We start from the raw sequence: 22,756 nt of genomic DNA on the forward strand, positions 1-22,756 counted from the left end.
GCACAGGCTCCGGACGCGCAGGCTCAGCAGCCATGGCTTACGGGCCCAGCCACTCCACGGCACGTGGGATCTTCCCGGACCGGGGCACGAACCCCTGTCCCCTGCATCGGCAGGCCGACTCTCAACCACTGCGCCACCAGGGAAGCCCCGGCCTTACTCTTTTAACCTTCTGCCTCACCAGTTGCCACTACTTGGAATCCATTCTCCATGTGACAGACCCATTTTTGAAGACAGAGATCAGATATCACTGATTTTGAGAAGCCCTTCCCAAGTACCAGATAGTCTGTCATGTCTCTCTCCGTCCTTGTTTAAGGGCTGAGGCTGTGTGTTGTGCGACTTTATGTCCCAGCCTCGGCCAGGGTAGCACATACAGCCAGCTCCTGAGTGTGTGTTCTGTGGAACTGGAGTCATTGGTCAAGCTAGCACACCACCACAATTCTAGTCTTTCAGGCTCTTTTTTTTTTTTTTAAGTATATCTTCCCATTTATTTAGGTACTTTCTAAAATGTTTTTAGATCTCAAAGACAGAATTAGATTGGTTCCTCGAAGATTTGGAAAAGGAAATTAAAAAATGGGAACAGGAGAAAAAAGAAATCCAAGAGAGACTAAAGGCACTGAAGAAGAAGATGAAAAAGGTTTTAAATGCCAGTGAAATGTAAGTAACACTTGAAAGTCAATGATTTTTATTTATTTATTTATTATTTGGGTATATTTTGGGTTATTTTTCGTTTTTGATATTCAATTTCAAGCTATGTCAAGTAAAGTGAAAATTTTAGGTATTTTCATTTCTTCTTAAAGAACATCCGTTGGGGAATTATTGCACCGAAAACTTTTTATAAACCTACCATGTTTGCAGATAAATTACATAAAGGTAAGACTGCAAATCAACAAAGAACCGACTTCCAGTCTGAACACCACCTCTTACTGTGAACATTACCTTAAACCCCTTTTCCTTATTGTAAAATGAGGGGGCTTGTCTAGATCTAAGGTTCTTTCCAGCACTAAGATTCTGTGATGATCATTTTATTTATTACTTCCATCCTGAATCTTTAAATTATTAAAATTTGGTTCTGTAATATGAAGGATTTGGTAATACATTCAGGCAATTGTTAGATGGGCCAGGTTTGTTTCAAGATTCTCTGTGATCCATTCCTAACCCCTCTTTCCCTAAACAGTGATATGTCATATGATTCCTCAGCTTAATTGTTATCTACTGTTGAACAAAACACCAGAAACTCAGTGGCTTAAATTAATTTTTATTTGATCCTGCTCTTGCAGTCTGGGCTGTTTGGCTGGACCATTCTTCTGCTGGTCTTGTCAGTGGTTCCTCTTGTGGCTGGGCTCAGCTGCGATGCTGGGGTGACTTGGCCTCTTTCTTCCTATGCAGTTTCAGGCCTTCTCTCTCTCCATGTGGCTTCTTCTATCTATTTGATCTCTCCATGTGGTCTCCATCATGGTAGCCAGACCTCTTATGTGGTGGCTAAGAGCTTCCAAGAGTGCAGAAGTGGAAGCTGCCCACCTTCTGAAGGTTCAGACCCAGAACTGTCAGAGCATCACTTCTTTTTTTTTTTTTTTTTTTTTTTTTTTTGCGGTACACGGGCCTCTCACTGTTGTGGCCTCTCCCATGGTGGAGCACAGGCTCCGGATGCGCAGGCTCAGCAGCCATGGCTTACGGGCCCAGCCGCTCCACGGCATGTGGGATCTTCCCGGACTGGGGCACGAACCCGTGTCCCCTGCATCGGCAGGCGGACTCTCAACCGCTGCGCCAGCAGGGGAGCCCAGAGCATCACTTCTGCCACATTTTCTTGTTCTGAGCAAGTTGCAGGTGCAGTGGCAGAAGCCAGAGATAATTATGAAAGAAGGCAGAAATTCCATGAAAAGCCACCTAGCATTGAGAACTTAGAGGAACTATTTTGTAAAAGAAGTGAAATGGCATTTAGCCTGGTTCTCAGTGGAAACGTGGGTTTTTTAGCAAGTAGAGATGATTAAACAGGTGTATAGGTGAGCGTGAAAGAGGCAAAACCCACCTGCTACAGGACATTGCTTAAGTATCAAAGATTTACACACTTTGTTTAGAAGAATTGTCCCACTGTGTGCATGCGAGTGCGTGTGTGTGTGTGTTCAATTGGACTTGAGGTTCTGTTTTAAAGAATAGAAGGCTGTTTTCATTTTGAGTGAGAACCACCGTTAAACTGATGATGATCTGACCCCTTACTCCTCTGTCTCGTGTTGAAGCCCCTGGAGGTGCTCCTGACAGAGGACTGAGACAGGGGATCTTTGCTGCAGACACGCGACTTAGAGTGAAGGAAAAGGTGATCTGCCCTGCAGGTGTAGAAGGAAATTTTCCCAAAAGGAAAATCGTCCAAATTCTTTGCCTATTTAGAAGATATTAGAAATGAAACAAAAATAAATGTAAAGAATTCAAGAAATGTTTGCATGGATATAGGAATTTACTGTGTCAGATCGTGTTTTTAAAAACCTTTGAAAATTAATTAAAATTTGGTGATTTATACTTACTTGTAGGTATACCCAGGAAAATGCAGGAAAGGAAAAGGAACGTGAATTACTTCTGGACCAGTCGTTTGAAATCAGGCAAATTAAGCTTAAATTTATTTTAACATCTTACTATACTTTTAACACCAGAGGCACAGTCTGCACATATTTAGACATCCAAATATATATATATATATATGTGTTTTTTTTTTTTTTTGGCGGTACGCAGGCCTCTCACTGTTGTGGCCTCTCCCATTGCGGAGCACAGGCTCCGGACGCGCAGGCTCAGCGGCCATGGCTCACGGGCCCAGCCGCTCCGCGGCATGTGGGATCTTCCCGGACCGGGGCACGAACCCATGTCCCCTGCATCGGCAGGCAGACTCTCAACCACTGCGCCACCAGGGAAGCCCCCAAATATATTTTTACTTGTCTGTTTCTTTTAATTAATTATGTTTCTCTCTTTAAATTTTTCTCTATTTTATTATTTAAATTAATATTTAAATAAATTTATTCTTTAAATATTTTTATTTTATGATGTTTCTCCTTTTGTTTCACATTGTCGGTGTAAAAAATGTCCTGAAGTTATCATTGTTGATTACTCTTCTTTTCCCTTGAATTAACCTGAAACTAAAAATGTGTTTTAAAAACTTTTATGTTACTTGAAATAACAGTCTCGACTGTATTATGGTAGTTTCTTGCTCTACAATTAAAGATTTATTTAAGAATTTTTGTTATGAACCTATAAAAAGTTTCCTTTTAACCTTTATTAATAGAAATGTTTGTACATACTGGTAACCAGTGTATTCAGTAGTAAGCAGTTGGATTCTGCTTTTCTTATTTAATATTGTTTCATACACATATTTCCATTTAGATCATAGTCCATGCCGGGTTTTTGTTTTTGTTTTTAAGCTGTTATAAACGTAATGCCATGAACAGCTTTGTGCATATCACTTTTTTCCTTTGGGTTATTACCTTGTAATATGGGTCAAAATAGAATTTCTGACTCAGTAGCCAGTTTAGACTTAACCTAGCCTCATAAAAATGGTGAACCAGTTTCTCAGCAGTCCCACCAATACTCACTTTTAATTTCACATCTTCCTTCGATCATTTGTAAAGTGCAAAGAGCACATGTGAGTCTTGCATTATATAGTCAAATATTAGGCAAGAAGTTTCTCTGGAAGATGTGTAAGTCTTTTCGTGGCATGACTTAAAAGCTAACCTGGCTTCAGCCTTTGTGATCTCACTGATGAAGTTTTTTTCAATAAGTTTTTTTTCTTTAATATTTGCAGTAATACGTTTATGAATGAGAAAATGAAAATAGAAGAGTGTATAAAGAAAGAGAAAGAGCATTATGAAGAGAGTCTTCAAAGGGCTGTGGATGCAGAGGTGAGTCCAGGACACTTGGTGACTGACAGATATGGCAGGATATCATTTGTTTACTTTGGGTTTAATTACACATGAGGCACGACAGCATTGCTGGGAAGTGTGGAGGCTGAGGGATATCCTTTCACCCATAATCCTACCTCCCTGGAACAAGCACTCTCTCCTTGCCTGTAGCTTTAAAATTTTTTACCTTTGTGCTTATTTATTACATAGCTGTACTCATAGTGTACACCACATTTTATAACCTGCTTATTTAACATAATTCGATCATTTTCCATGCTCTACCCTGTTAATGACTTCATCATATTTAATCAAGTGATGCACCATGAAGTAGCCAACCATAAAATCTATTTGCCAAGCTAGAAAAGGAACTTGAAAATAATCCATTTATTAAGAATATACTCTCCTCCCTGCAGAAGAATATATACCAATGTCAGTATACTATTTGAGAAACTACTGAGACAAAAATAATAATAATGACTTCTGGCTCTATTTTATTTAGTTCCTGAAATATGGTTGTCTTTGTTTTTCTAATTGAGAAGTAAATGTTATTTATTTGTGTATGTGTCTATGATTATTCTAGGAAAGTAAGGAAAAGCTTAGTTTATGGAGTCTGTAAACATGAGTCTTCCAGTGAAATATCAGCTATGCAGCTGCTTTTGTAAAGAAAGGAAGGAAAAAAAGTCCAAATACTTCTACTTTGCGGATACTATGCCTGCATCTCTGTTCCCAAGTCATTCAGTTCCCATTTACCACCATTTGGCAAGCAGGTTTGCCTGGTGGGCCCTGTCAAGGTTACTGACACCTGGATTAAAACAAGGCAGGTCTATATTTCCTGCAGTGACTTTTACAAAAATGGCCAGTTGGCTTGTGCGGGGAGCCAGAGAGTCTAAAGTTTTAAAAACATGCCCTAGAGCCTTTTGATGCCCTTGCTGATAACAACTTCTCTGAGGCTTTTATTTTATTTTAATGCAGCTATTCTGTAATTATTTACTTATTTATTTATTATTGAAGTATAGTTGATTTACCATGTTGTGTTAATTTCTGCTGTACAACAAAGTGATTCAGTTATACATATGTGTGTGTGTGTGTATATATATATATATATATATATACACACACACACACACACACATTCTTTTCTTTATATTCTTTTCCATTATGGTTTATCACAGGATATTGAATATAGTTCCCTGTGCTATACAGTAAGACCTTGTTGTTTATCCATTCTATATATAATAGTTTGCATCTGCTAATCCCAAACTCCCACCACATCCCCCACCCCCCTCTCTCTTGGCAACCACAAGTCTGTTTCCGAGGCCTTTAAATTCGGTAGGGTTCAACCTTGGGGTTGTTCTGCAGGGTCCTGGCCCTCTGCTCACCATGAACAGGGCCATAGATTATGCACACCAGGTATATACATGTAGGTAACCTAGCTCTGTGCTTGTATATGGCTTAAGCAGTAAGCCATGTGGAAAGTTTCATATCTGAGAAAAGTATAATTTGAGGTATATAATTTTACTGTCATCTTGTTATTCTATTTTCAAATCCAAAAGTTTTAATTCATGTTCACCTTAGAGAAATTATAACGTAATTAAGTTCTGGTGATTCTGATCATATGTCATTTAAGGAGAAACTTGAAAGTGGTTTAGGATGTTTGTTTTAACAACTTTAAAATAGTTTTAGTTTTAAAATACTTACATTCTTTAATCTAATGGTAGGTATCTGTGCTCGAAAACTGGAAGGAGACAGAAGTATATAAGTTACAGACCATGGAGTCACAAGCCGAAGGGTTTCTTAAGAACCTGAAGCTAATGAGCAGGTATTGTGATGTCACAGGTGTCTTTCCAGAAGTGTCATTGAGTAAAAAAAGGTTAGGGCTGATTTAAGAAAAAAATTACATTAGGACTACTTTATTTTTTTATTTTTATTTTTTGCCGTACGCGGGCCTCTCACTGTTGTGGCCTCTCCCGTTGTGGAGCACAGGCTCTGGACAGGCAGGCTCAGTGGCCATGGCTCATGGGCCCAGCCGCTCCACAGTATGTGGGATCTTCCCGGACCGGGGCATGAACCCGTGTCCCCTGCATCGGCAGGCGGACTCTCAACCACTGCGCCACCAGGGAAGCCCAGGACTACTTTATTTTTAATAGTTAATATAGTTAATACATATTCAATTATAGAAAAATCAAAACATGTAAACAAAAATAATAAAAATTATCCTAATTCTTAATTAAGCTATAACTAATTAATATTTTGCAGCACATCCATTAAGTATTTGAAAAAAAATTTATAGTCTTCACTAAGTAGTATACAGGAAGCTTCCTTTCATATCAATAATTATGTTTCTCCAACCTAATTTTAAAAGGTTAAATAGTATTCCAGTGTACAAACATGTCATGATTTATTAAACACCACTATAGTGGGAGAGTTGGGTTGTTTGCACATTTTGTTAATAAAAGCTGCACTGTAGCAAGTATCCTTATAGCTAAAGTTTTATCCTTATAGCTAAATTATTAGTCATTTCCATGCAAGAAATAAATTTCTGGAATGAAGATCACATTTTTAAGGCTTTTTAAACATTTGCCTTCCGTAAGAATAGTTACTTAACAGTCTTAATGGGAGAGTATGGGCATGTCACTTCAAAAGATATTTATATCTGGTCATTTTTTTTCAACCCTCTGTAATCTTTACCTGTTTTTCTTTCTTTTGCTTTGTTTTTGGAGTAAGGTTTACCTGGGAATCCTAGAGGGTCTCCTTCAGTCTAGCATTTAGCACTTTTCTGTATAGATTTTTGCACATGGGATTACTTTTCATCTGGTCCTTTTATCATATTCCACACACAGGTTTTTTTTTTTTAAACATCTTTATTGGAGTATAATTGTTTTACAATGTTGTGTTAGTTTCTGCTGTATAACAAAGTGAATCAGCTATACATATACATATATCCCCATATCCCCTCCTTCTTGCATCTCCCTCCCTCCCACCTCCCTATCGCACCCCTCTAGGTGGTCACAAAGCACCGAGCTGATCTCCCTGTGCTATGCGGCTGCTTCCCCCTAGCTATCTATTTTACATTTGGTAGTGTATATAAGTCCATGCCACTCTCTCACTTCGTCCCAGCTTACCCTCCCCATCCCCATGTCCTCAAATCCATTCTCTATGTCTGCATCTTTATTCCTGTCCTGCCCCTAGGTTCAATAGAACCATTTTTTTAAGATTCCGTGTATATGTGTTAGCATACGGTATTTGTTTTTCTCTTTCTGACTTACTTCACTCTGTATGACAGACTCTAGGTACATCCACCTCACTACAAATAACTCAATTTTGTTCCTTTTTATGGCTAATATTCCATTGTGTATACGTGCCACATCTTCTTTATCCATTCATCTGTTGATGGACACTTAGGTTGCTTCCATGTCCTAGCTGTTGTAAATAGAGCTGCAATGAACATTTTGGTACATGTCTCTTTTTGAATTATGGTTTTCTCAGGGTATATGCCCAGTAGTGGGATTGCTGGGTCATATGGTAGTTCTATTTTTAGTTTTTTAAGGCACATCCATACTGTTCTCCATAGTGGCTGTATCAATTTACATTCCCACCAACGGTTCCCTTTTCTCCACACCCTCTCCAGCATTTATTGTTTGTAGATTTTTTGATGATGGCCATTCTGACCAGTGTGAGGTGATACCTCACTAAAGTTTTGTTTTGCATTTCTCTAATGATTAGTGATGTTGAGCGTCCTTTCATGTGTTTGTTGGCAATTTGTATATCTTCTTTGGAGAAATATCTATTTAGGTCTTCCGCCCACTTTTGGATTGGGTTTGGTTTTTATTTTGTTTTTATAAATTTATTTGTTTTTATTTTTGGCTGTGTTAGGTCTTTGTTGCTGTGCGGGCTCTCTCTAGTTGCGGTGAGCGGGGGCTACTCTTCGTTGTGGTGCACGGGCTTCTCATTGTCGTGGCTTCTCTTGTTGTGGAGCACGGGCTCTAGGCATGTGGGCATTGTGGCATGCGGGCTCAGTAGTTGTGGCTCGTGGGCTCTAGAGCGCAGGCTCAGAAGTTGTGGTGCACGGGCTTTGTTGCTCTGTGGCATGTGGGATCTTCCCGGACCAGGGATCGAACCTGTGTCCACTTCATTGGCCGGCAGATTCTTAACCGCTGCACCACCAGGGAAAGCCCGGTTTGTTTGTTTTTCTGATATTGAGCTGCATGAGCTGCTTGTGTATTTTGCAGATTAATCCGTTGTCATTGCTTCCTTTGCGAATATTTTCTCCCATTCTGAGGGTTGTCTTTTCATAGTGTTTATGGTTTCCTTTGCTGTGCAAAACACTTCCTAACACCATACACGAAAATAAGTTCAAAATGGATTAAAGACCTAAATGTAAGGCCAGACACTATAAAACTCTTAGAGGAAAACATAGGCAGAACACTCTGTGACATAAATCACAGCAAGATCCTTTTAGGCACACCTCCTAGAGAAATGGAAATAAGACAAAAATAAACAAATGGTACCACACACAGATTTTGAATTCTTAACTCCTAGTGCTTTTTGATTTAAATTTCAAACCCTCAGTGTTGAACCAGAGATTCTGTGGGTTATGGAAAAACAGTTTTATTGTATAGTTCTTTATTTCTTCATGTTTCAAGATTAAGTTTTTTTTCAGAAAGGTGAGAAAACCTTTCTGATTAAAGGTAAATTGAGGGGGCTTCCCTGGTGGCGCAGTGGTTGAGAGTCCACCTGCCGATGCAGGGGACACGGGTTCGTGCCCCGGTCCGGGAAGATCCCACATGCCGTGGAGCCGCTAGGCCCGTGAGCCATGGCCACTGAGCCTGCACGTCTGGAGCCTGTGCTCCGCAATGGAGAGGCCACAACAGTGAGAGGCCCGCATACCGCAAAAAAAAAAAAAAAAAAGGTAAATTAATATGCTGATTCAGATTACAGGACTAGTACAGCTGAGGTTGAGACCACGTGGTGTTCAGTTGCCAGTATGCAGCACAGCTGTAGGCTATGCGTTGTGGTGCATCTGGGAAACAAAGATATCTCAGGCCTCATTTTATCTAATGGTATTGACTCCTTATTAAGCCTCACAGTACACGGCGTTTTTTCTTAGGGATTCTGTGCTAATTCTGCTCATTCCACCAAGGATAGCAAAAGAGGAAAGCCATAAAAGCAGTGTTGTGGTTTTTCTTTAAGACGTATACTGAGAACTGACACCATTGCGGATTGGTAGTGTTCCTGATCTTCTCAATCAGGAGTAGAAAACTTATCTGTCACTTTCAGTGGAGCAGATTCATGAGGCGCTGAGAAGTTTAACATAGCCTGTTAGACACCCACCCTTTATTTTACAATAAGATGGGGTTGAGGGTTTTATTGGGATGTTTCCAGGCTGCCTTTGTTTTTTGTTTGTTTTTCAATACAAAGATAGCCTTTGATGTTAAATATGAAGATGTCAACTGAAGAGTGTCTGATCTTCAAATTCAGGAGAATATTTGCTCTATGCCTACCAGTTTTGGGATTTGGATTAGATCAACAGTTAAAGTTTCCTAAAGTGTAGTGACTGTAAGATATACAGTTCTTTAAAAATAGTTGTTTTTGTGTGTGTGATCATGTTTCTCTTGTGTTTAAATGTTTATTTTCATTTGTACTTCAGTGCTTTCAATTTAAAAAAATTTTTAAGTGGACATTAGCAGTTTTATAAATTTTTCTACTTTCTCAGTGATTCTGCAGCATATCCTGTCATGGAATCTGACATACATTCATGGGAATCATTTCTTTCTAATGTTAGAGAAGAAATTGAGAAAGCAAAGGTAAGTTATAAAGTATTTTATAATTCTGTCAAAATCTATGTGATGGTTATAATTCTAAGGAGGTCATGTCATATTGAAACTATTTCTTTTTTGAGCTGTTAAAGACAATATTTATTTTTTGTTGTAATTAAGAAATTTTCATGAAAGAAATGCTATCTTCTTAACTCTCTTTAAACTCAGCCCTTGATTGTTAAGATTAGAAAAGTTATGTTTGATAAGGCTGTAGAGCATTCCGATTAATAAGGACTTATTTTGAACTTCTTTCCTTGCAACTCAGTTATATTTCTTGGAAAACGGTTGAGCGTTTGTTATGTATGTATAGTAAGGGGAAAAAAAGTATTAATTGACAGTTGTGGTTTTCTGTTGGAATTTGTTAGAAAAACTTAACATTTTTCCTTCTACCTACAGTCTCAGTTTGAAGAACAAATTCAAGCAATTAAAAATGGTTCTCGGCTCAGTGAACTTTCTAAAGTGCAGATTTCTGAGCTTTCGTTTCCTGCCTGTAACACAGTAAGTCTATTACATCTTTTTTTTTTTTTTTTTTTGAAAGAAAGAGAACAGAAAAGGAGTGAAACACAATTTCTTAACTGGCCAAAAGTAGTTTGTTGTTATTGTTTTGGGAGTGGGCATGAGATGGATTAACAGTTGCCTTAATGTTTTCATTAAGTGCTAGGTTAAGCCCTGTGAGGGCTGCCCGTATTTACCCCTCACCCTGTGACCCTTCCGTTAATGCATTCAGCGTCTTGGATTGTAGGCTCTGGAGCTGCAGTCAGAGGCCTCATCTTGAGTGTCTTTTTCTCCCCAATATCCTCCCTAAGCATTCATACTTATTGTGGATTCATCTGCAAAAAAAAATGGTTTAAAACGTTAAAAAGGTTAGCCACCTTGGACTGATTAAATTTTCTATTGAGCACCAGTTTTTTTCTCTCCATAGAAAAAGTTTTTTCTCTCCATTGAACTGAGTAAGAAACAGAGTTTTATTTAGAATTAAAGATCACTTATTTATAGTGTTTCCAAGTTCTTATAGCAGATATGGAAGGGGGAAAAGCATTAGATATCAATAGACTATTTTACTATTAATTTTTAACTCTAGTTTATGTAATTTTAAAATTTAAAATTCCTTGGGAACTCTCAGTGTGCCAGGAGTTTGAGTAATAAGTACCCCTAAAAACGATTTACCTACTGTGTCATTTCTCTGCTGTTCATTCATTGGGTATTTAGTGGTGATCAAGATTAGATGTGGTCTGTGCCCTCAAAGTGCATATGGGTTTGGGAAAGAGAGACTTTAAACCTATAATTATAAGCCAAGTGTGCCAAGATTTTTCACAGGAACATAGAATGCTATGGCAGCATAAATTAGGAGGAACGAATGTAACCCAGAGGCCTAGGCCTCGGCAGAAGCTCCGCTGTTGGAAGTCTCAGTGAGTCAGAGATCTGGAATAGGAATTAACCAGGCAAAAGGAGTAAGGGGGTGTGTGTGTGAGGAGGGGTGTGTGGTGGGGTGTTTGCAGGGTCGAAGTGTTCCCAGTGGAAGAAGCAGCATATTTGGAGGCTAGAAAAAAAGAGAATACACTCCTTTCATAGCTATAAAAGGAGTCCACGGTGACAAAGGGGCCTATAGGGAGAAAGATTATAATCTCGTGCCCACGGGCCGGAACAAAGGGAGCCTTATTAAGGTGTAAGGTGTGTTCAGCGGTGTGGACTTTTCCTCGGGTCACTGAGAAGCCAGTATAAGTTTCCAGTTAGGGGACGACATCAGCAGTGTACCTGACGACCAGCTTGACTGCGGTGTGGAGATGTGGTGGGAGAGGGAGCTGAGTGTGCGATTTCCAGTCAGCCAGCTGCAGCTCACTGTCCCCAGCCGTGTCCCGGCTCAGAGAGGCAGCGGGACTGCAGGGAAGAGAACCGGTGTGAGGGGTGCGCAGGAGGTCAGACGAAAGAGCGGTGCTGCTTGTGAGACTGCAAGGACGACAGTCTCGAGGATGACTCTGGGTTTCTGTCAGTGCAGTGGCATCGGAGGAAGAGCGGGGTGAGGAGGCCGCCCTGATGCCGGTGTTGAAGACGCAGGGCTTGAGTGGCCTTGGACTCAGTCACCCACGTGGATCTGCCCATTAGGAAGTTTGGATGTGCAGATTTGGATCTCAGGAAGATACTCTAGACTGGAATCTTCTTCAAAGTGGGCCTTATGGATTTCCCTGGCGGTCCAGTGGTTAGGACTCTGCGCTTCCACTGCAGGGGGCATGGGTTCGATCCCTGGTCGGGGAACTGAGATACTACGCGCTGCACTGCGCGGCAAAAAAAAAAAAAAAAAAAGCACGGAGGCACGAGAGGGCGTAGCACGGGTGGGGTGGAGGCCGCACCTCTGACAGCGTGAGGGTCAGCAGCACTGCAGGCGTGACGGCGGCCGGGCCGCGGGGAGAGCTGAGCCGGGGCCCAGCGGATGGGACGGAAGCCGGCAGCGTGGAGCCATGAAGAGATCATTTTGAGAAAGAGAAGGTGGCCAGCAATTTTTAAGAACAAAACACTTAATTTGTTGTAATTCAAATACTGTGCACTTGAGCGGCCAGGTTTTATTATAGTTGTGCTTAATTGTTAGTCTTTGTTCACAGAGGTAACTCTTAGTGATCCAGCCCCTGTGGTGTGTTCCTTGTAGATTCATCCCAAGTTACTTCCTGAGTCTTCAGACCATGATGATCAAGGCCCCTCCACTTCTACAAGTCACAGGACTGGAGACCGAACAGCAGTTCCCGAGGAATCTAGTCTGGTCTCTGCTACTGATGGCCCAGTGGAGTCGCCCTCCTGTGAGCCAGAAGCCGGCCGGCTGCCAGAGCGTGAGAGCGCCGGCCGGGCAGCTCGGTCAGAGCCAAGCCCGGCAGCGGATCAGAAGTTACCTGGTGCTCCAGGACGTGCCACCCGTTCAAGCCCGTCTCCAAAGAAGCCGTTCAATAGTATTATTGAGCACCTGTCAGTGGTGTTCCCCTGTTACAGCAGGTACGAATCTAAAACGTCTGCGACTCTGTTAAGCGCTTTATTGAACTGAGGTTTCCTGATTAGATAACATTACAGCCAATTAGGGGCTGAAGTGGAAAGGACTGCAGAATTGTTTTACTCAGAAAGACAAGCACTGCACTTTTTCCTTTTGTAAACACAGAAGTGAGCAGTTTCCAGCCAGTAGATTGAAAACATTGAACACTGGTGAATCAGTCCTCATCAGAACCCATGGCAGTTTGCTAAGATTTTGATGAACTCAGTAACTCTCCAACACTAGTTATGGAATCACTAAATGAACTGCAAAACATTCGTTTTACATTATTTCAGGGAAAAAAATCCCACATGTAGCAAAGAAGGCAACAGCAACTTACACCTCGTTGGACAGCACCTCCGATTTGTTAGAGGTGTGAGGCTGACGAGGCTAGTTGTAATCTGCAAGTGAGTCAGGTGTGTGAGCATGTGACAAAGGGATCCTTATGAGGGTGAGGAGAGCTGCTTTTTTGGCGGGCGGGGTGCGGGGAGTATAGTTGATTTACAGTGTTGTATTAGTTTCAGGTGTACAGCAAAGTGAATCAGTTGTACATTTATGTATATCCACTCTTTTTTAGATTCTTTTCCCATGTAGGTCATTACAGAGTATCGAGTAGAGTTCCCTGTGCTATACAGTAGGTCCTTATTAGTTATCTATTTTTCTTTTTAATATTTATTTGGTTGCACCAGGTGTTGGTTGCGGCAGGCAGGGTCCTTAGTTGTGGCATGCAAATTCTTAGTTGCGGCATGCATGTGGGGTCTAGTTCCCTGACCAGGGAGCAAACCCGGGCCCCCTGCGTTGGGAGCACAAAGTCTTAACCACTGCACCACCAGGGAAGTCCCTAGTTACCTATTTTATATATAGTAGTGTGTATGTGTCACTCCCAGTCTCCCCATTCATCCCCCGCCCCCCCTCCAGAAACCATAGTTGTTTTTTATGTCTGTGACTATTTCTGTTTGGTAAATAAGCTCATTTGTACCATTTTTTTAGATTCCACGTATAAGCAATATCATGTATTTGTCTTTCTCTGTCTGACTTCCTGCACTCAGTATGACAGTCTCTAGGTCCATCCATGTTGCTGCACATGGGGGGAGCTGCTTTTAACTAAGTCAGCCAGAGTTGTCATTCAGGCACTTCAGCGGTGCTTCTGCATCAACCTCTGACCTCACTCCAGATGGGTGCAAGGGGACAGAAGTACTCCTGGTCTCAGCCTGGAGAGAAGGTGAAGTGGAGGGAACGTCTCTGGGATGCAGCTCAGAAGAGAGGGATCCACATCCAGGAATGACCCTCTGTACCTCCCATGTTATGTCTGTCTTTGACACACTATTAGTCACAGTCTTTGAGATTAGACTTTTGAAACCCAGTAGTTAATTATGATTGGCCAAATTTGATGTTTTGCGTTTGTCAGTGGAGCCCTGCCCATTTGGAAATAAGTGTATCTTGTCTGCACATGGGCATGTTTAGCCCTGCCCAAGTTTGATAAACATTGTAAGTTCTCTCAATAGCAATTACCATGCAAATTAGTAAAAATAGTCAAGTTGTAATTACCAAAAGTACATTACAAATAAAATTGTTTGCAGTCCTGACTAAATCTGGCAGAATATAAACCACCAAATAGATATGCATCCTAATTTTCTGCATGTTAAAGCATTTGAGGTATTAGTGCTGCAGATACCGAGTTCCTACTGATCAACAATATAAATCACATCCACTGCTACCTATGAAAAATTCAGGCTTTGCAAACTTTGTTGTTGGTTAGAGTTTTAAATGGAAGAAGTCAACAAAACTAGTTTGTTCTTAGATAGAAAGAGATTTTATTGATTTCAAGTCAGATCCAGTGGCGTCTGATCATTCATTGATTTTGCTTAAAGCTACAGTATGTCCAGGCTGTAAGAAGTCAGGTTTCTAAGTAGAGATGGAGATCTCAGATGGATCTATCAGATACACTGTTACTTTGAAAGTCTATTAAAACAAATATTTAGAAATAATATTGGAACTCTCATAGTGGTTTGAAAGAGTGATTTTGCTGCTCTCTATATACAGTTACTGTTGTTGTTTACAGATGAATTATTTGTGTGTATTTGATTTTGTTTCTTTTTGCTGTTGGGTTAACATTGGCCCATAATATTTCTTTGCAGCAGAAAACTTTAACTTTCTCTTGACATTATTCCCACTTTCCCTTTCAGCACCGAGCTTGCTGGTTTTATTAAAAAAGTGAGAAACAAAAACAAGAACTCACTCTCTGGATTGAGTATTGACGAAATTGTCCAAAGAGTGACAGAACACATTCTAGATGAAGAGAAAAAGAAAAAGGTAAGTATTTCATTTAGATGCAATAAAATGTTCCACTTTATTTATAAAATAAGAGAATTGTGGGAAAAAATGCTTCCAACCCAAAACTGGAGAGCCGTTTAGTAGACAGAAGAGGGTCAAGTTTTTGGGTAACTGAACTTGCTTCCCTGCTCCCATGTTCTTGCTGCAGCCAAATCCAGGAAAGGACAGGAGGCCGTCTGAGCCCAGCTCTACTGCTTCTGTGACCAGGGCCACCCAGGGCCCGCCCTCCATGGTGGTTGGATCATCACCCACAAGCAAGGAGCAGAAGACAGACGACGTCTCTGTGAGTGCTGCATGTATGACCACAGAGTCAGTTGTGTTCTTCTGATGAAGAACAAGAAGGAAACAACTATTAATCCATGATTTAGCCCCATTTTTCTAGATTGAATTTATTTGGTCTTGAAATTGGAAACCAAGTTTAGATGTACTTGAGTGTTTCCTTAGGAGAGCCAGTGAATGGCAAGGTTGTCTCTCCACTTTCACGGGTAGCTCGGGGCCCCTGCATGTAGTGACAAGAAGAGCTGTGACCACATTGTGGGAGCTGGGCCTGTGGATGGTCAGATAAATTCACTTTTTGTATCAAGTGTGAATGGTTGGAAAAATGGATTTTTGGATAATTTTCTTCTACGTGTGACCATGGGCTTTTGAATAACACAGACTTGGTTCCGTCACTTAATAAACACTGTGAGCTCGAATCATACCTGCTTGTTCGGGTCGTTGTGGGGATGAAGTGCTGCAGTAGAAGAGGTGGAGTCAAGTGCTGCGCTCAGGAAAGGCTGGTTGCTTCCCTGCTCTCTCCCCTCAGGGGGCGCGGGGGGCACACAGGAAGGAGCCCATTAAGTTAACTTGCCTTTAATGCGATACACTGATTTAGAGTGTTTGTTGTCCTTTCAGACAATGAGAACGTTACGGTTACACAGAACTTTTTATCAAATACTGTTACGTCTGTGGTGTCAGTTGACAGGGCAGTATGACTGTCTTGACGAACGAGGAATCCGAGGCACCGGTGGCTCGCGCATCTCGCCAGTGTTCCTTCCTTCGATTTGAGCACAGCGTCCTCAGCACACTGACCAGCTCGTGCTGGGGACTGTGCGTTAGGGACCGGCTGAACGTGTGGCTGGAAGAGAGATGGCCGCCTGGCGGCTCACAGCCGTGGGCTCCAGATTGAACTCTGGTTCAGAGCACATTTCCCTTTTTTATATATTTATTTATTTATTTATTTTTGGCTGTGTCAGGTCTTCATTTCTGTGTGTGGGCTTTCTCCAGTTGCGGCGAGCGGGGGCCACTCTTTGTCGCGGTGCGCGGGCCTCTCGCTGTCGCGGCCTCTCTTGTTGCGGAGCACAGGCTCCGGACGCGCAGGCTCAGTCGTTGTGGCTCACAGGCCTAGTTGCTCCGTGGCATGTGGGATCCTCCCAGACCAGGGCTCGAACCCGTGTCCCCTACATTGGCAGGCAGATTCTTAACCAGTGCACCACCAGGGAAGCCCCCACATTTCCCTTTTTTGTCCAGCTACAGTATCACCGTTCAGGTGGAATTGAAATTAGAAGAGTTGCAGGCCCCAAAGCGTAGTCAGCAGTGCAAGACTGCACAGAGAGCACTGGTTTGCTGACTTGAGCTAAGCGGTGAATCTTTTTTGTGAACTCGTTTTTTTTTTTTTTTTTTTTTTTTTTGCTGTACGCGGGCCTCTCACTGTTGTGGCCTCTCCCGTTGCGGAGCACAGGCTCCGGACGCACAGGCCCAGCGGCCATGGCTCACGGGCCCAGCCGCTCCGCGGCACATGGGATCCTCCCAGACCGGGGCACGAACCCGCATCCCCTGCATCGGCAGGCGGACTCTCAACCACTGCGCCACCAGGGAGGCCCGTGAACTCGTTTTTATGCCTCCCATACATTTGCACTTTCTACTACCCTCTGGAGACTTTCTACATCACATACACTCAGGTCCCAGAGGGTCCCACCCCAAAGGGAAAGCTTATGATCATGCAGAGCATTCCTGCAAGGCCTGGCTGGAGTCCCCTCCCTCTCTCAGGGGTGTTCCTGCTGGTCACGTGCTCTGTGGTCGAACAACCAGGTCAACTTCTTGGCATTCTCACTGATGTGTTAGTGTGCGTGTGAACTCCTTTGTGTGCGTGTGTGTGTGTGTGTGCACGCGTGTGTCTGTGTGCTTGTTGGCCATCCCAAGATAGACCATAATCACCTTTTGGGAAGAGATTGCTTTCTACTTCATGGTTGATGTTGATAGTAATAAAGGTGTAAAAGCTGACTTATAAGAATAATATGTATTGAAACTGGGACTTAATTTGCTAATCATAGGTCGTTTTTTAAAAATTAAAAGTAATTTGCTTTGGTTTTTTTTTTTTTTAATTAATGTAAAATTTTACTTTTGGCTGTGTTGGGTCTTCTTTGCTGTGTGCGGGCTTTCTCTAGTTGCGGCGAGCAGGGGCTACTCTTTCTTGTGGTGCACGGACTTCTCATTGCGGTGGCTTCTCTTGTTGCGGAGCATGGGCTCTAGGCATGTGGGCTTCAGTAGTTGTGGCACGTGGGGTCAGTAGTTGTGGCTCGCGGGCCCTAGAGTGTGTGGGCTTCAGTAGTTGTGGCTCACGGGCTCTAGAGCACAGGCTTAGTAGTTGTGGTGCACAGACTTAGTTGCTCCACGGCATGTGGGATCTTCCTGGACCAGGGCTTGAACCCATGCCTCCTGCATTGGCAGGCAGATACTTAACCACCGAGCCATCAGGGAAGTCCCTGCTTTGTATTTTTAAATTACAAAAGTTTTGTGGTTCATAATAGAAAATCCAAATAAAAAGAGCATATAAAGGGGCTTCCCTGGTGGCGCAGTGGTTGAAAGTCCGCCTGCTGACGCAGGGGACGCGGGTTCGTGTCCTGGTCCGGGAAGATCCCACATGCCGTGGAGCGGCTGGGCCTGTGAGCCATGGCCGCTGAGCCTGTGCGTCCAGAGCCTGTGCTCTGCAACAGGAGAGGCCACAACAGTGAGGGGCCTGCATACCACACACACACACAAAGAGCATATAAAGAACCCCAAAACCCACCCTCTAAGGGTAACCAGTACCATCACATCAGTATATATTTTTCTAAACTCTTTTGTATCTGTGTGTATACTGAATTGAGTCAGCTGTGCATATATTTGTGTTTTTGTTTTCAATGAGAAATATGTTGTGCCCACTTTTCCATACTAGGAAATAGTCAAGTTAACCGTGGATTTTTCTGAACTTTGCAGAGGCCTTAACCTGCCCTTTCCCCAGGGCTGACACCTCCATTTCCTCCCAGACCCTTCCCTGGGGGGCCGCAGAGAGGAGTGAGAGCACATCTGTCCCATTGCTGCAGCGGCAACAGTGCCGTGGGAAAGACAGAAAACCCCGTGCAGCAGTGCAGGGTTTCATAGCCTTCAGGCACTGCCCCCAGCTGTACTCCCTGACCTTAAGCCACTGCCAGGGCTGCGTTCATTCCCTTTCTTGACAGTTTATGGAGTCTCAGTTTGGGGCCAGGTTCCTTGCCAGCTGCTAAGAACACAGATAAGCAAGGCCGTTTCCTGCGTTCAGGGTGCTCAGAGTTAAGATGGGGAGTGAGAGTCGAAGTTAATGATGCGGTGTGAGGTGAGTGCTGTGAGCCGTAGGGAGAGCTTCACGCCTGGCGTTCTAGGCTGGCGCTCTGCTTTCACACAGAGCACGCTGTCTGTGCTCAGCAGACTGGGAGCGGTGAGGGCCGGAAGCCCTTCCATTCACCTCTGTGCCGCTGTGCCCCGCACAGTCCCTGACCGTGGATGTTTGCTGAATGAGCCATCAGTTCGTTTTGTTTTGATTTATACAAGTAATCCACATTCATGGAAACTTTAGAAAAATAGCAAAGAAAAAAGTTAAATCTCTCAACCACAAGTAGCCAGTAACCACTGTTAACATTTTATATCTTTCTAGACTCTTTTCTAGGCATCTCTATATATACACATTCTCTCTATTTTTAAAATATTGAATTATATAATCATATGATACATACTGTTCTGTAGCCTACTTTTATTCAGAGAGTTTTTGTGACTAACTTTCCACGTCAGGTATTATGGAATTCCGTCATGATTTTAATCAGCCCCATGATAATCCATAGTGTAGAGATGTCATAATTTATTACTGTCTCCAACTGTTAGACAATTAGAGGAACAATTAATTTGTAATATTCAGCTAGTACCACACTTTAGGTATGGGTTGGGGTAAGTAGGTATTTGTAGTATTTTAGCTGGGAATGAGTTAACCACATACAACATTTTTTTCTCTGAGAAAATTAACACTTTATTTTTTCCTAAGAAATGTTATTAGAAAATAAGTTGTTCCCTCAGTCTCCTTAACTATAATTGAGAATAATTTGCCACCTTAGCTGTGAAAGTTCTGGAAGGCCACTTATAAGAAGAGCTCATGTAGTCAGAAGAAATTGAGTTATTCTTTACTATTGAGATGCATTTGTTTCCACAGGTGTCCGGTGCAAATTCCTGTGAAATATGCCTAGAAGTGTTCAAATCCAAAAATGTACGTGTGCTGAAATGTGGGCACAAGTTTCACAAAGGGGTAAGAATTCTCCTTGGCCATCCTCATGTCATGCATTTTGACTGTGGAGTATTTTGAAAATAAGAAGGGACTTTGTTTTCTAGGCTTCACTACTTGCGTTTTCAAAGCACTTTCTAAACCTCCTCATGTCTGCGATGATCGTCTCCCTCCCAGAGGTTGATGCTGCAGGAAGGGGGGCGGGTTCCTGGGCCTGCAGCGGGCACCGTGCACACTGTCCTCTCCTCTGTGTCACGAGTGCCGAAGAGCAGTTGCCTCCATAGTTGCTGAAAGTCAAAGCAACACTAGTTCCTTAGAAGTCAGTTTTCTGTACGCATCAGTTTCTTATATGCATGGTCAAACAGGTACACAGTGCAGCAGGTTGTCAGTTTACTGCAGTAGGTGAAGGAAGTTTGACATTTTGGAGGAGAAAAACTAAACCTAACTGGGTCCAGTGTGCCTGATCCTGGGAGATTCTGGCCTGTGCCCTTCCAGGATTTGTGGTAACTGTTTTGGTGTTTTGGGTGCTGTGAGCATTTGTCCTGCACCCCTGCTGCTGGGTTAGAGCAGATCAGGTCTCTGCCCTGTCAGTGTAGGAATCCCTGAGAAAAGGGGTACACACAGTACACTCACTAGGAAGAGTCCAGACAGCTTGCAGTCTCCCGCGTGGCCTGCCGCCTTCCTCCTTCCCGGGTAGGGGCGTCCTGCCTGGGCTCTCGAACTTACACACACACTCGGCTGTGTAGCAGCAGCGGGCCAGCCGGGAGCACGCTGGGTAGACAGGCTCCAGTGAGGCTGTGTGGCGTGCAGGTGTGTGGGATGGGCAAGGAACAAGACCAGGCAGACAGGGTGAGTCCAAGGGCCAGCCTCTAGAAGTCAGGGCGGCTGAAGCACGAGACTGGAGCAGGGTGTGGGGGGATGGGAGGGCAAGGCCATGCCCCAAGGTCAGGCCCCCGAGTGCTCAAGGTCAGATTCTGAGGTGGGTTTCTTTGTTCCTGGAGCTTGGTCCAGACACCTCCCCTGAGCAGGCTCTGGCGTCCCTGCGTGTTGGGTGGCTCCAGGCCCTACCAAATGTCACAGTGAGGTTAGCCGTGTGTGCTGAGGCAAGTGGTACAGGAGGGCTGAGGTTCCAGGTGCTCCTAAAGGCACTGGCTAATTGTCTTTTCTCATTTCAGTGCTTCAAGCAATGGCTTAAGGAGCAGAACGCTTGCCCAGCCTGCCTGGCTCGTGATCTCCTGTCCGAGGAGTAGCCTGCCCTTCCGGAAGAGGCCCCCCCACTATTCTAGGTAGTTACAGTTCACTAAAGGGTAGATACTGTTTGTTGACTTGGAAGAATAACAATATACTACCTTTGATATAAAAAGCAACACGTGAAGATTCTTTGCACCGTGTGTCTAATAAATAGAAATCTTTAATACAGTTGACAGGAAGTCATCTCCCAACTCTGACTAGCCACTTAATAATCGCCAAATGGTGGCTGATAAAAGTTACGTGTAACCACATCCTTATATTGCTGGGGCTGCTGCAGAGGTGCTCTCTGAGATGGAAGGAAAATATGGTGAGTGCCTCAAAGCAGGACTTAAATTATAAGTATCCTTGACCTTTTAAAGTGCCCCACGTTAAAGTTTTCTGAGATCAGTATTCCTAAACAAATGCCTACATTTTTCCTTAAAGATTCTGCATTTTAAAAAATGGGCTTAAGCAAACCACATTTGAATAGGTTGTAGTTGATGTTAAAATATTGGCTGATTCAGACCAAAAGATTCGTTCATTCAGATCTCCTCTTCATGTGATTTTGATTTTTCATTTCATTATTTTATTTCTCCCCAGTAGATTTATAAGTGCTTGTTTTTCATATGTTAAAGACATAATGATTTTTGAAAATCACACAAAAAACGTATTAACATCAGCCAAGACTTTTTTTAACCCCTAAAATTGAGGCTCCTTATCCATTATCCCAGCCCCACATTGGGAACTTACTCTGAACACTTTTCTATTCTCATTAGTGATGTTGTCCCTCTCTATGAGTTAGACAACAAGTGTTTGGGTGTCTCTCTCTAGCACACAGTGGGCACTTTCCTTATTCTACCACCAAAAAGAGACACTTGTGTAATTAGACAGTCCTGAGGTGTCCCTGTTACAATTGTTCGGTGTTTGACATTTGTGTAAAGTAATGCATGCTGTCTTGTACTGTGGCCTGAGAACAAAACTGTAACTGCATTAGAAACTGTTAAAAAATTAGTTCTCTTTAGTGACTTCATAGGCAGTGGTAGTAAATACAGAAACATGAATTCTGGACACATTCCATTTCTCTCAAACAGGAAGGGTCCAAAAATGTTTTTCCGTGTGTTCTTTGTTACCCCCTAGAAGCTCACAGCCCCAAGTTCAGGAGCTGATTTGGTCGCTTCCCTCTGCCTTGGTTCCCTGTGAGTTTTGATGTCTTAGTGACTTAGTGCATAGAAGCTTCCTCTGTATTTTGAAGCAGGTCCCTAAAGCATTGTCTGCATGTTCAGAGTAACTGAGGACTTGTAGGTATGAAGGTACACAGGGCCCAGTTTGTAGCAGCAGGAACAAAGGGAAAGAAGAGCACCTGGAGAGAAAGAGAACGTGGTTTGTACATAACTTCAAGCAAATACTTGTGAACACGCCTTACACGTGTCCTGTAAGTGTCGAAATAAAAAGCATTCTAAAATAACATCAGTTTACTGTCGTGTTACCTGTTCTTCGTCAAGTAATTTAAAGTATTCTCCTTGAAAATTCAAGACGTATATTACGCTGACATTTTGAAAGGTGACTTCATTTGGAAAGGAGCCATGGTACGTCCGAGGAGTCTAACCAAGAGGTCTTAGGACATCTTAGAGCCTGGATCAAAATCATCCTCTCTGCCTAGATAGAGGTTGCTACACTCAGGTTCACAAGATGGGCTGTTGAAATTTGTGAATGGAAAGATTATACAGAGATGGTAGAGTTTACTGTTTAGGCTAGAATAAGAGGTTTTTCATGTGAATACACGTGAAAATGTTAGAGTTAATCAAATTGCATTTCTCAGTATTGACTTTTTTGAGGTACTTGTGGATGGTTAGCAGACTTTTGGTCCACACCAAAATGTCCTTGATACTTGGTCCTGTCCAAAACCATTTGGCACGGACCAAATATGCTTATGGATGTTTTA

General features: G+C 42.7%; 1 protein-coding gene across 1 annotated transcript in view; it reads left to right on the plus strand.

Annotated features, from left to right (window-relative positions):
• The window catches only part of TTC3 (tetratricopeptide repeat domain 3), a 140,976-nt gene extending 118,697 nt beyond the window's left edge, over window positions 1-22,279 (plus strand). Inside the window, exons 36-46 of the mRNA XM_082625061.1 lie at window positions 515-654; window positions 2,523-2,591; window positions 3,782-3,878; window positions 5,597-5,697; window positions 9,592-9,682; window positions 10,091-10,192; window positions 12,336-12,673; window positions 14,891-15,017; window positions 15,187-15,321; window positions 19,516-19,608; window positions 20,760-22,279. Coding sequence (XP_082481187.1) covers window positions 515-654; window positions 2,523-2,591; window positions 3,782-3,878; window positions 5,597-5,697; window positions 9,592-9,682; window positions 10,091-10,192; window positions 12,336-12,673; window positions 14,891-15,017; window positions 15,187-15,321; window positions 19,516-19,608; window positions 20,760-20,834 — 1,368 coding nt within the window. The 3' untranslated portion in view covers window positions 20,835-22,279. The remainder of the gene's footprint in view (window positions 1-514; window positions 655-2,522; window positions 2,592-3,781; window positions 3,879-5,596; window positions 5,698-9,591; window positions 9,683-10,090; window positions 10,193-12,335; window positions 12,674-14,890; window positions 15,018-15,186; window positions 15,322-19,515; window positions 19,609-20,759) is intronic.
• The last annotated feature ends 477 nt before the right edge of the window (window positions 22,280-22,756 follow it).

This window comes from Mesoplodon mirus (assembly GCF_964341445.2).
Source record: "Mesoplodon mirus genome assembly, chromosome: 6".
NCBI lineage: Eukaryota > Metazoa > Chordata > Mammalia > Artiodactyla > Ziphiidae > Mesoplodon > Mesoplodon mirus.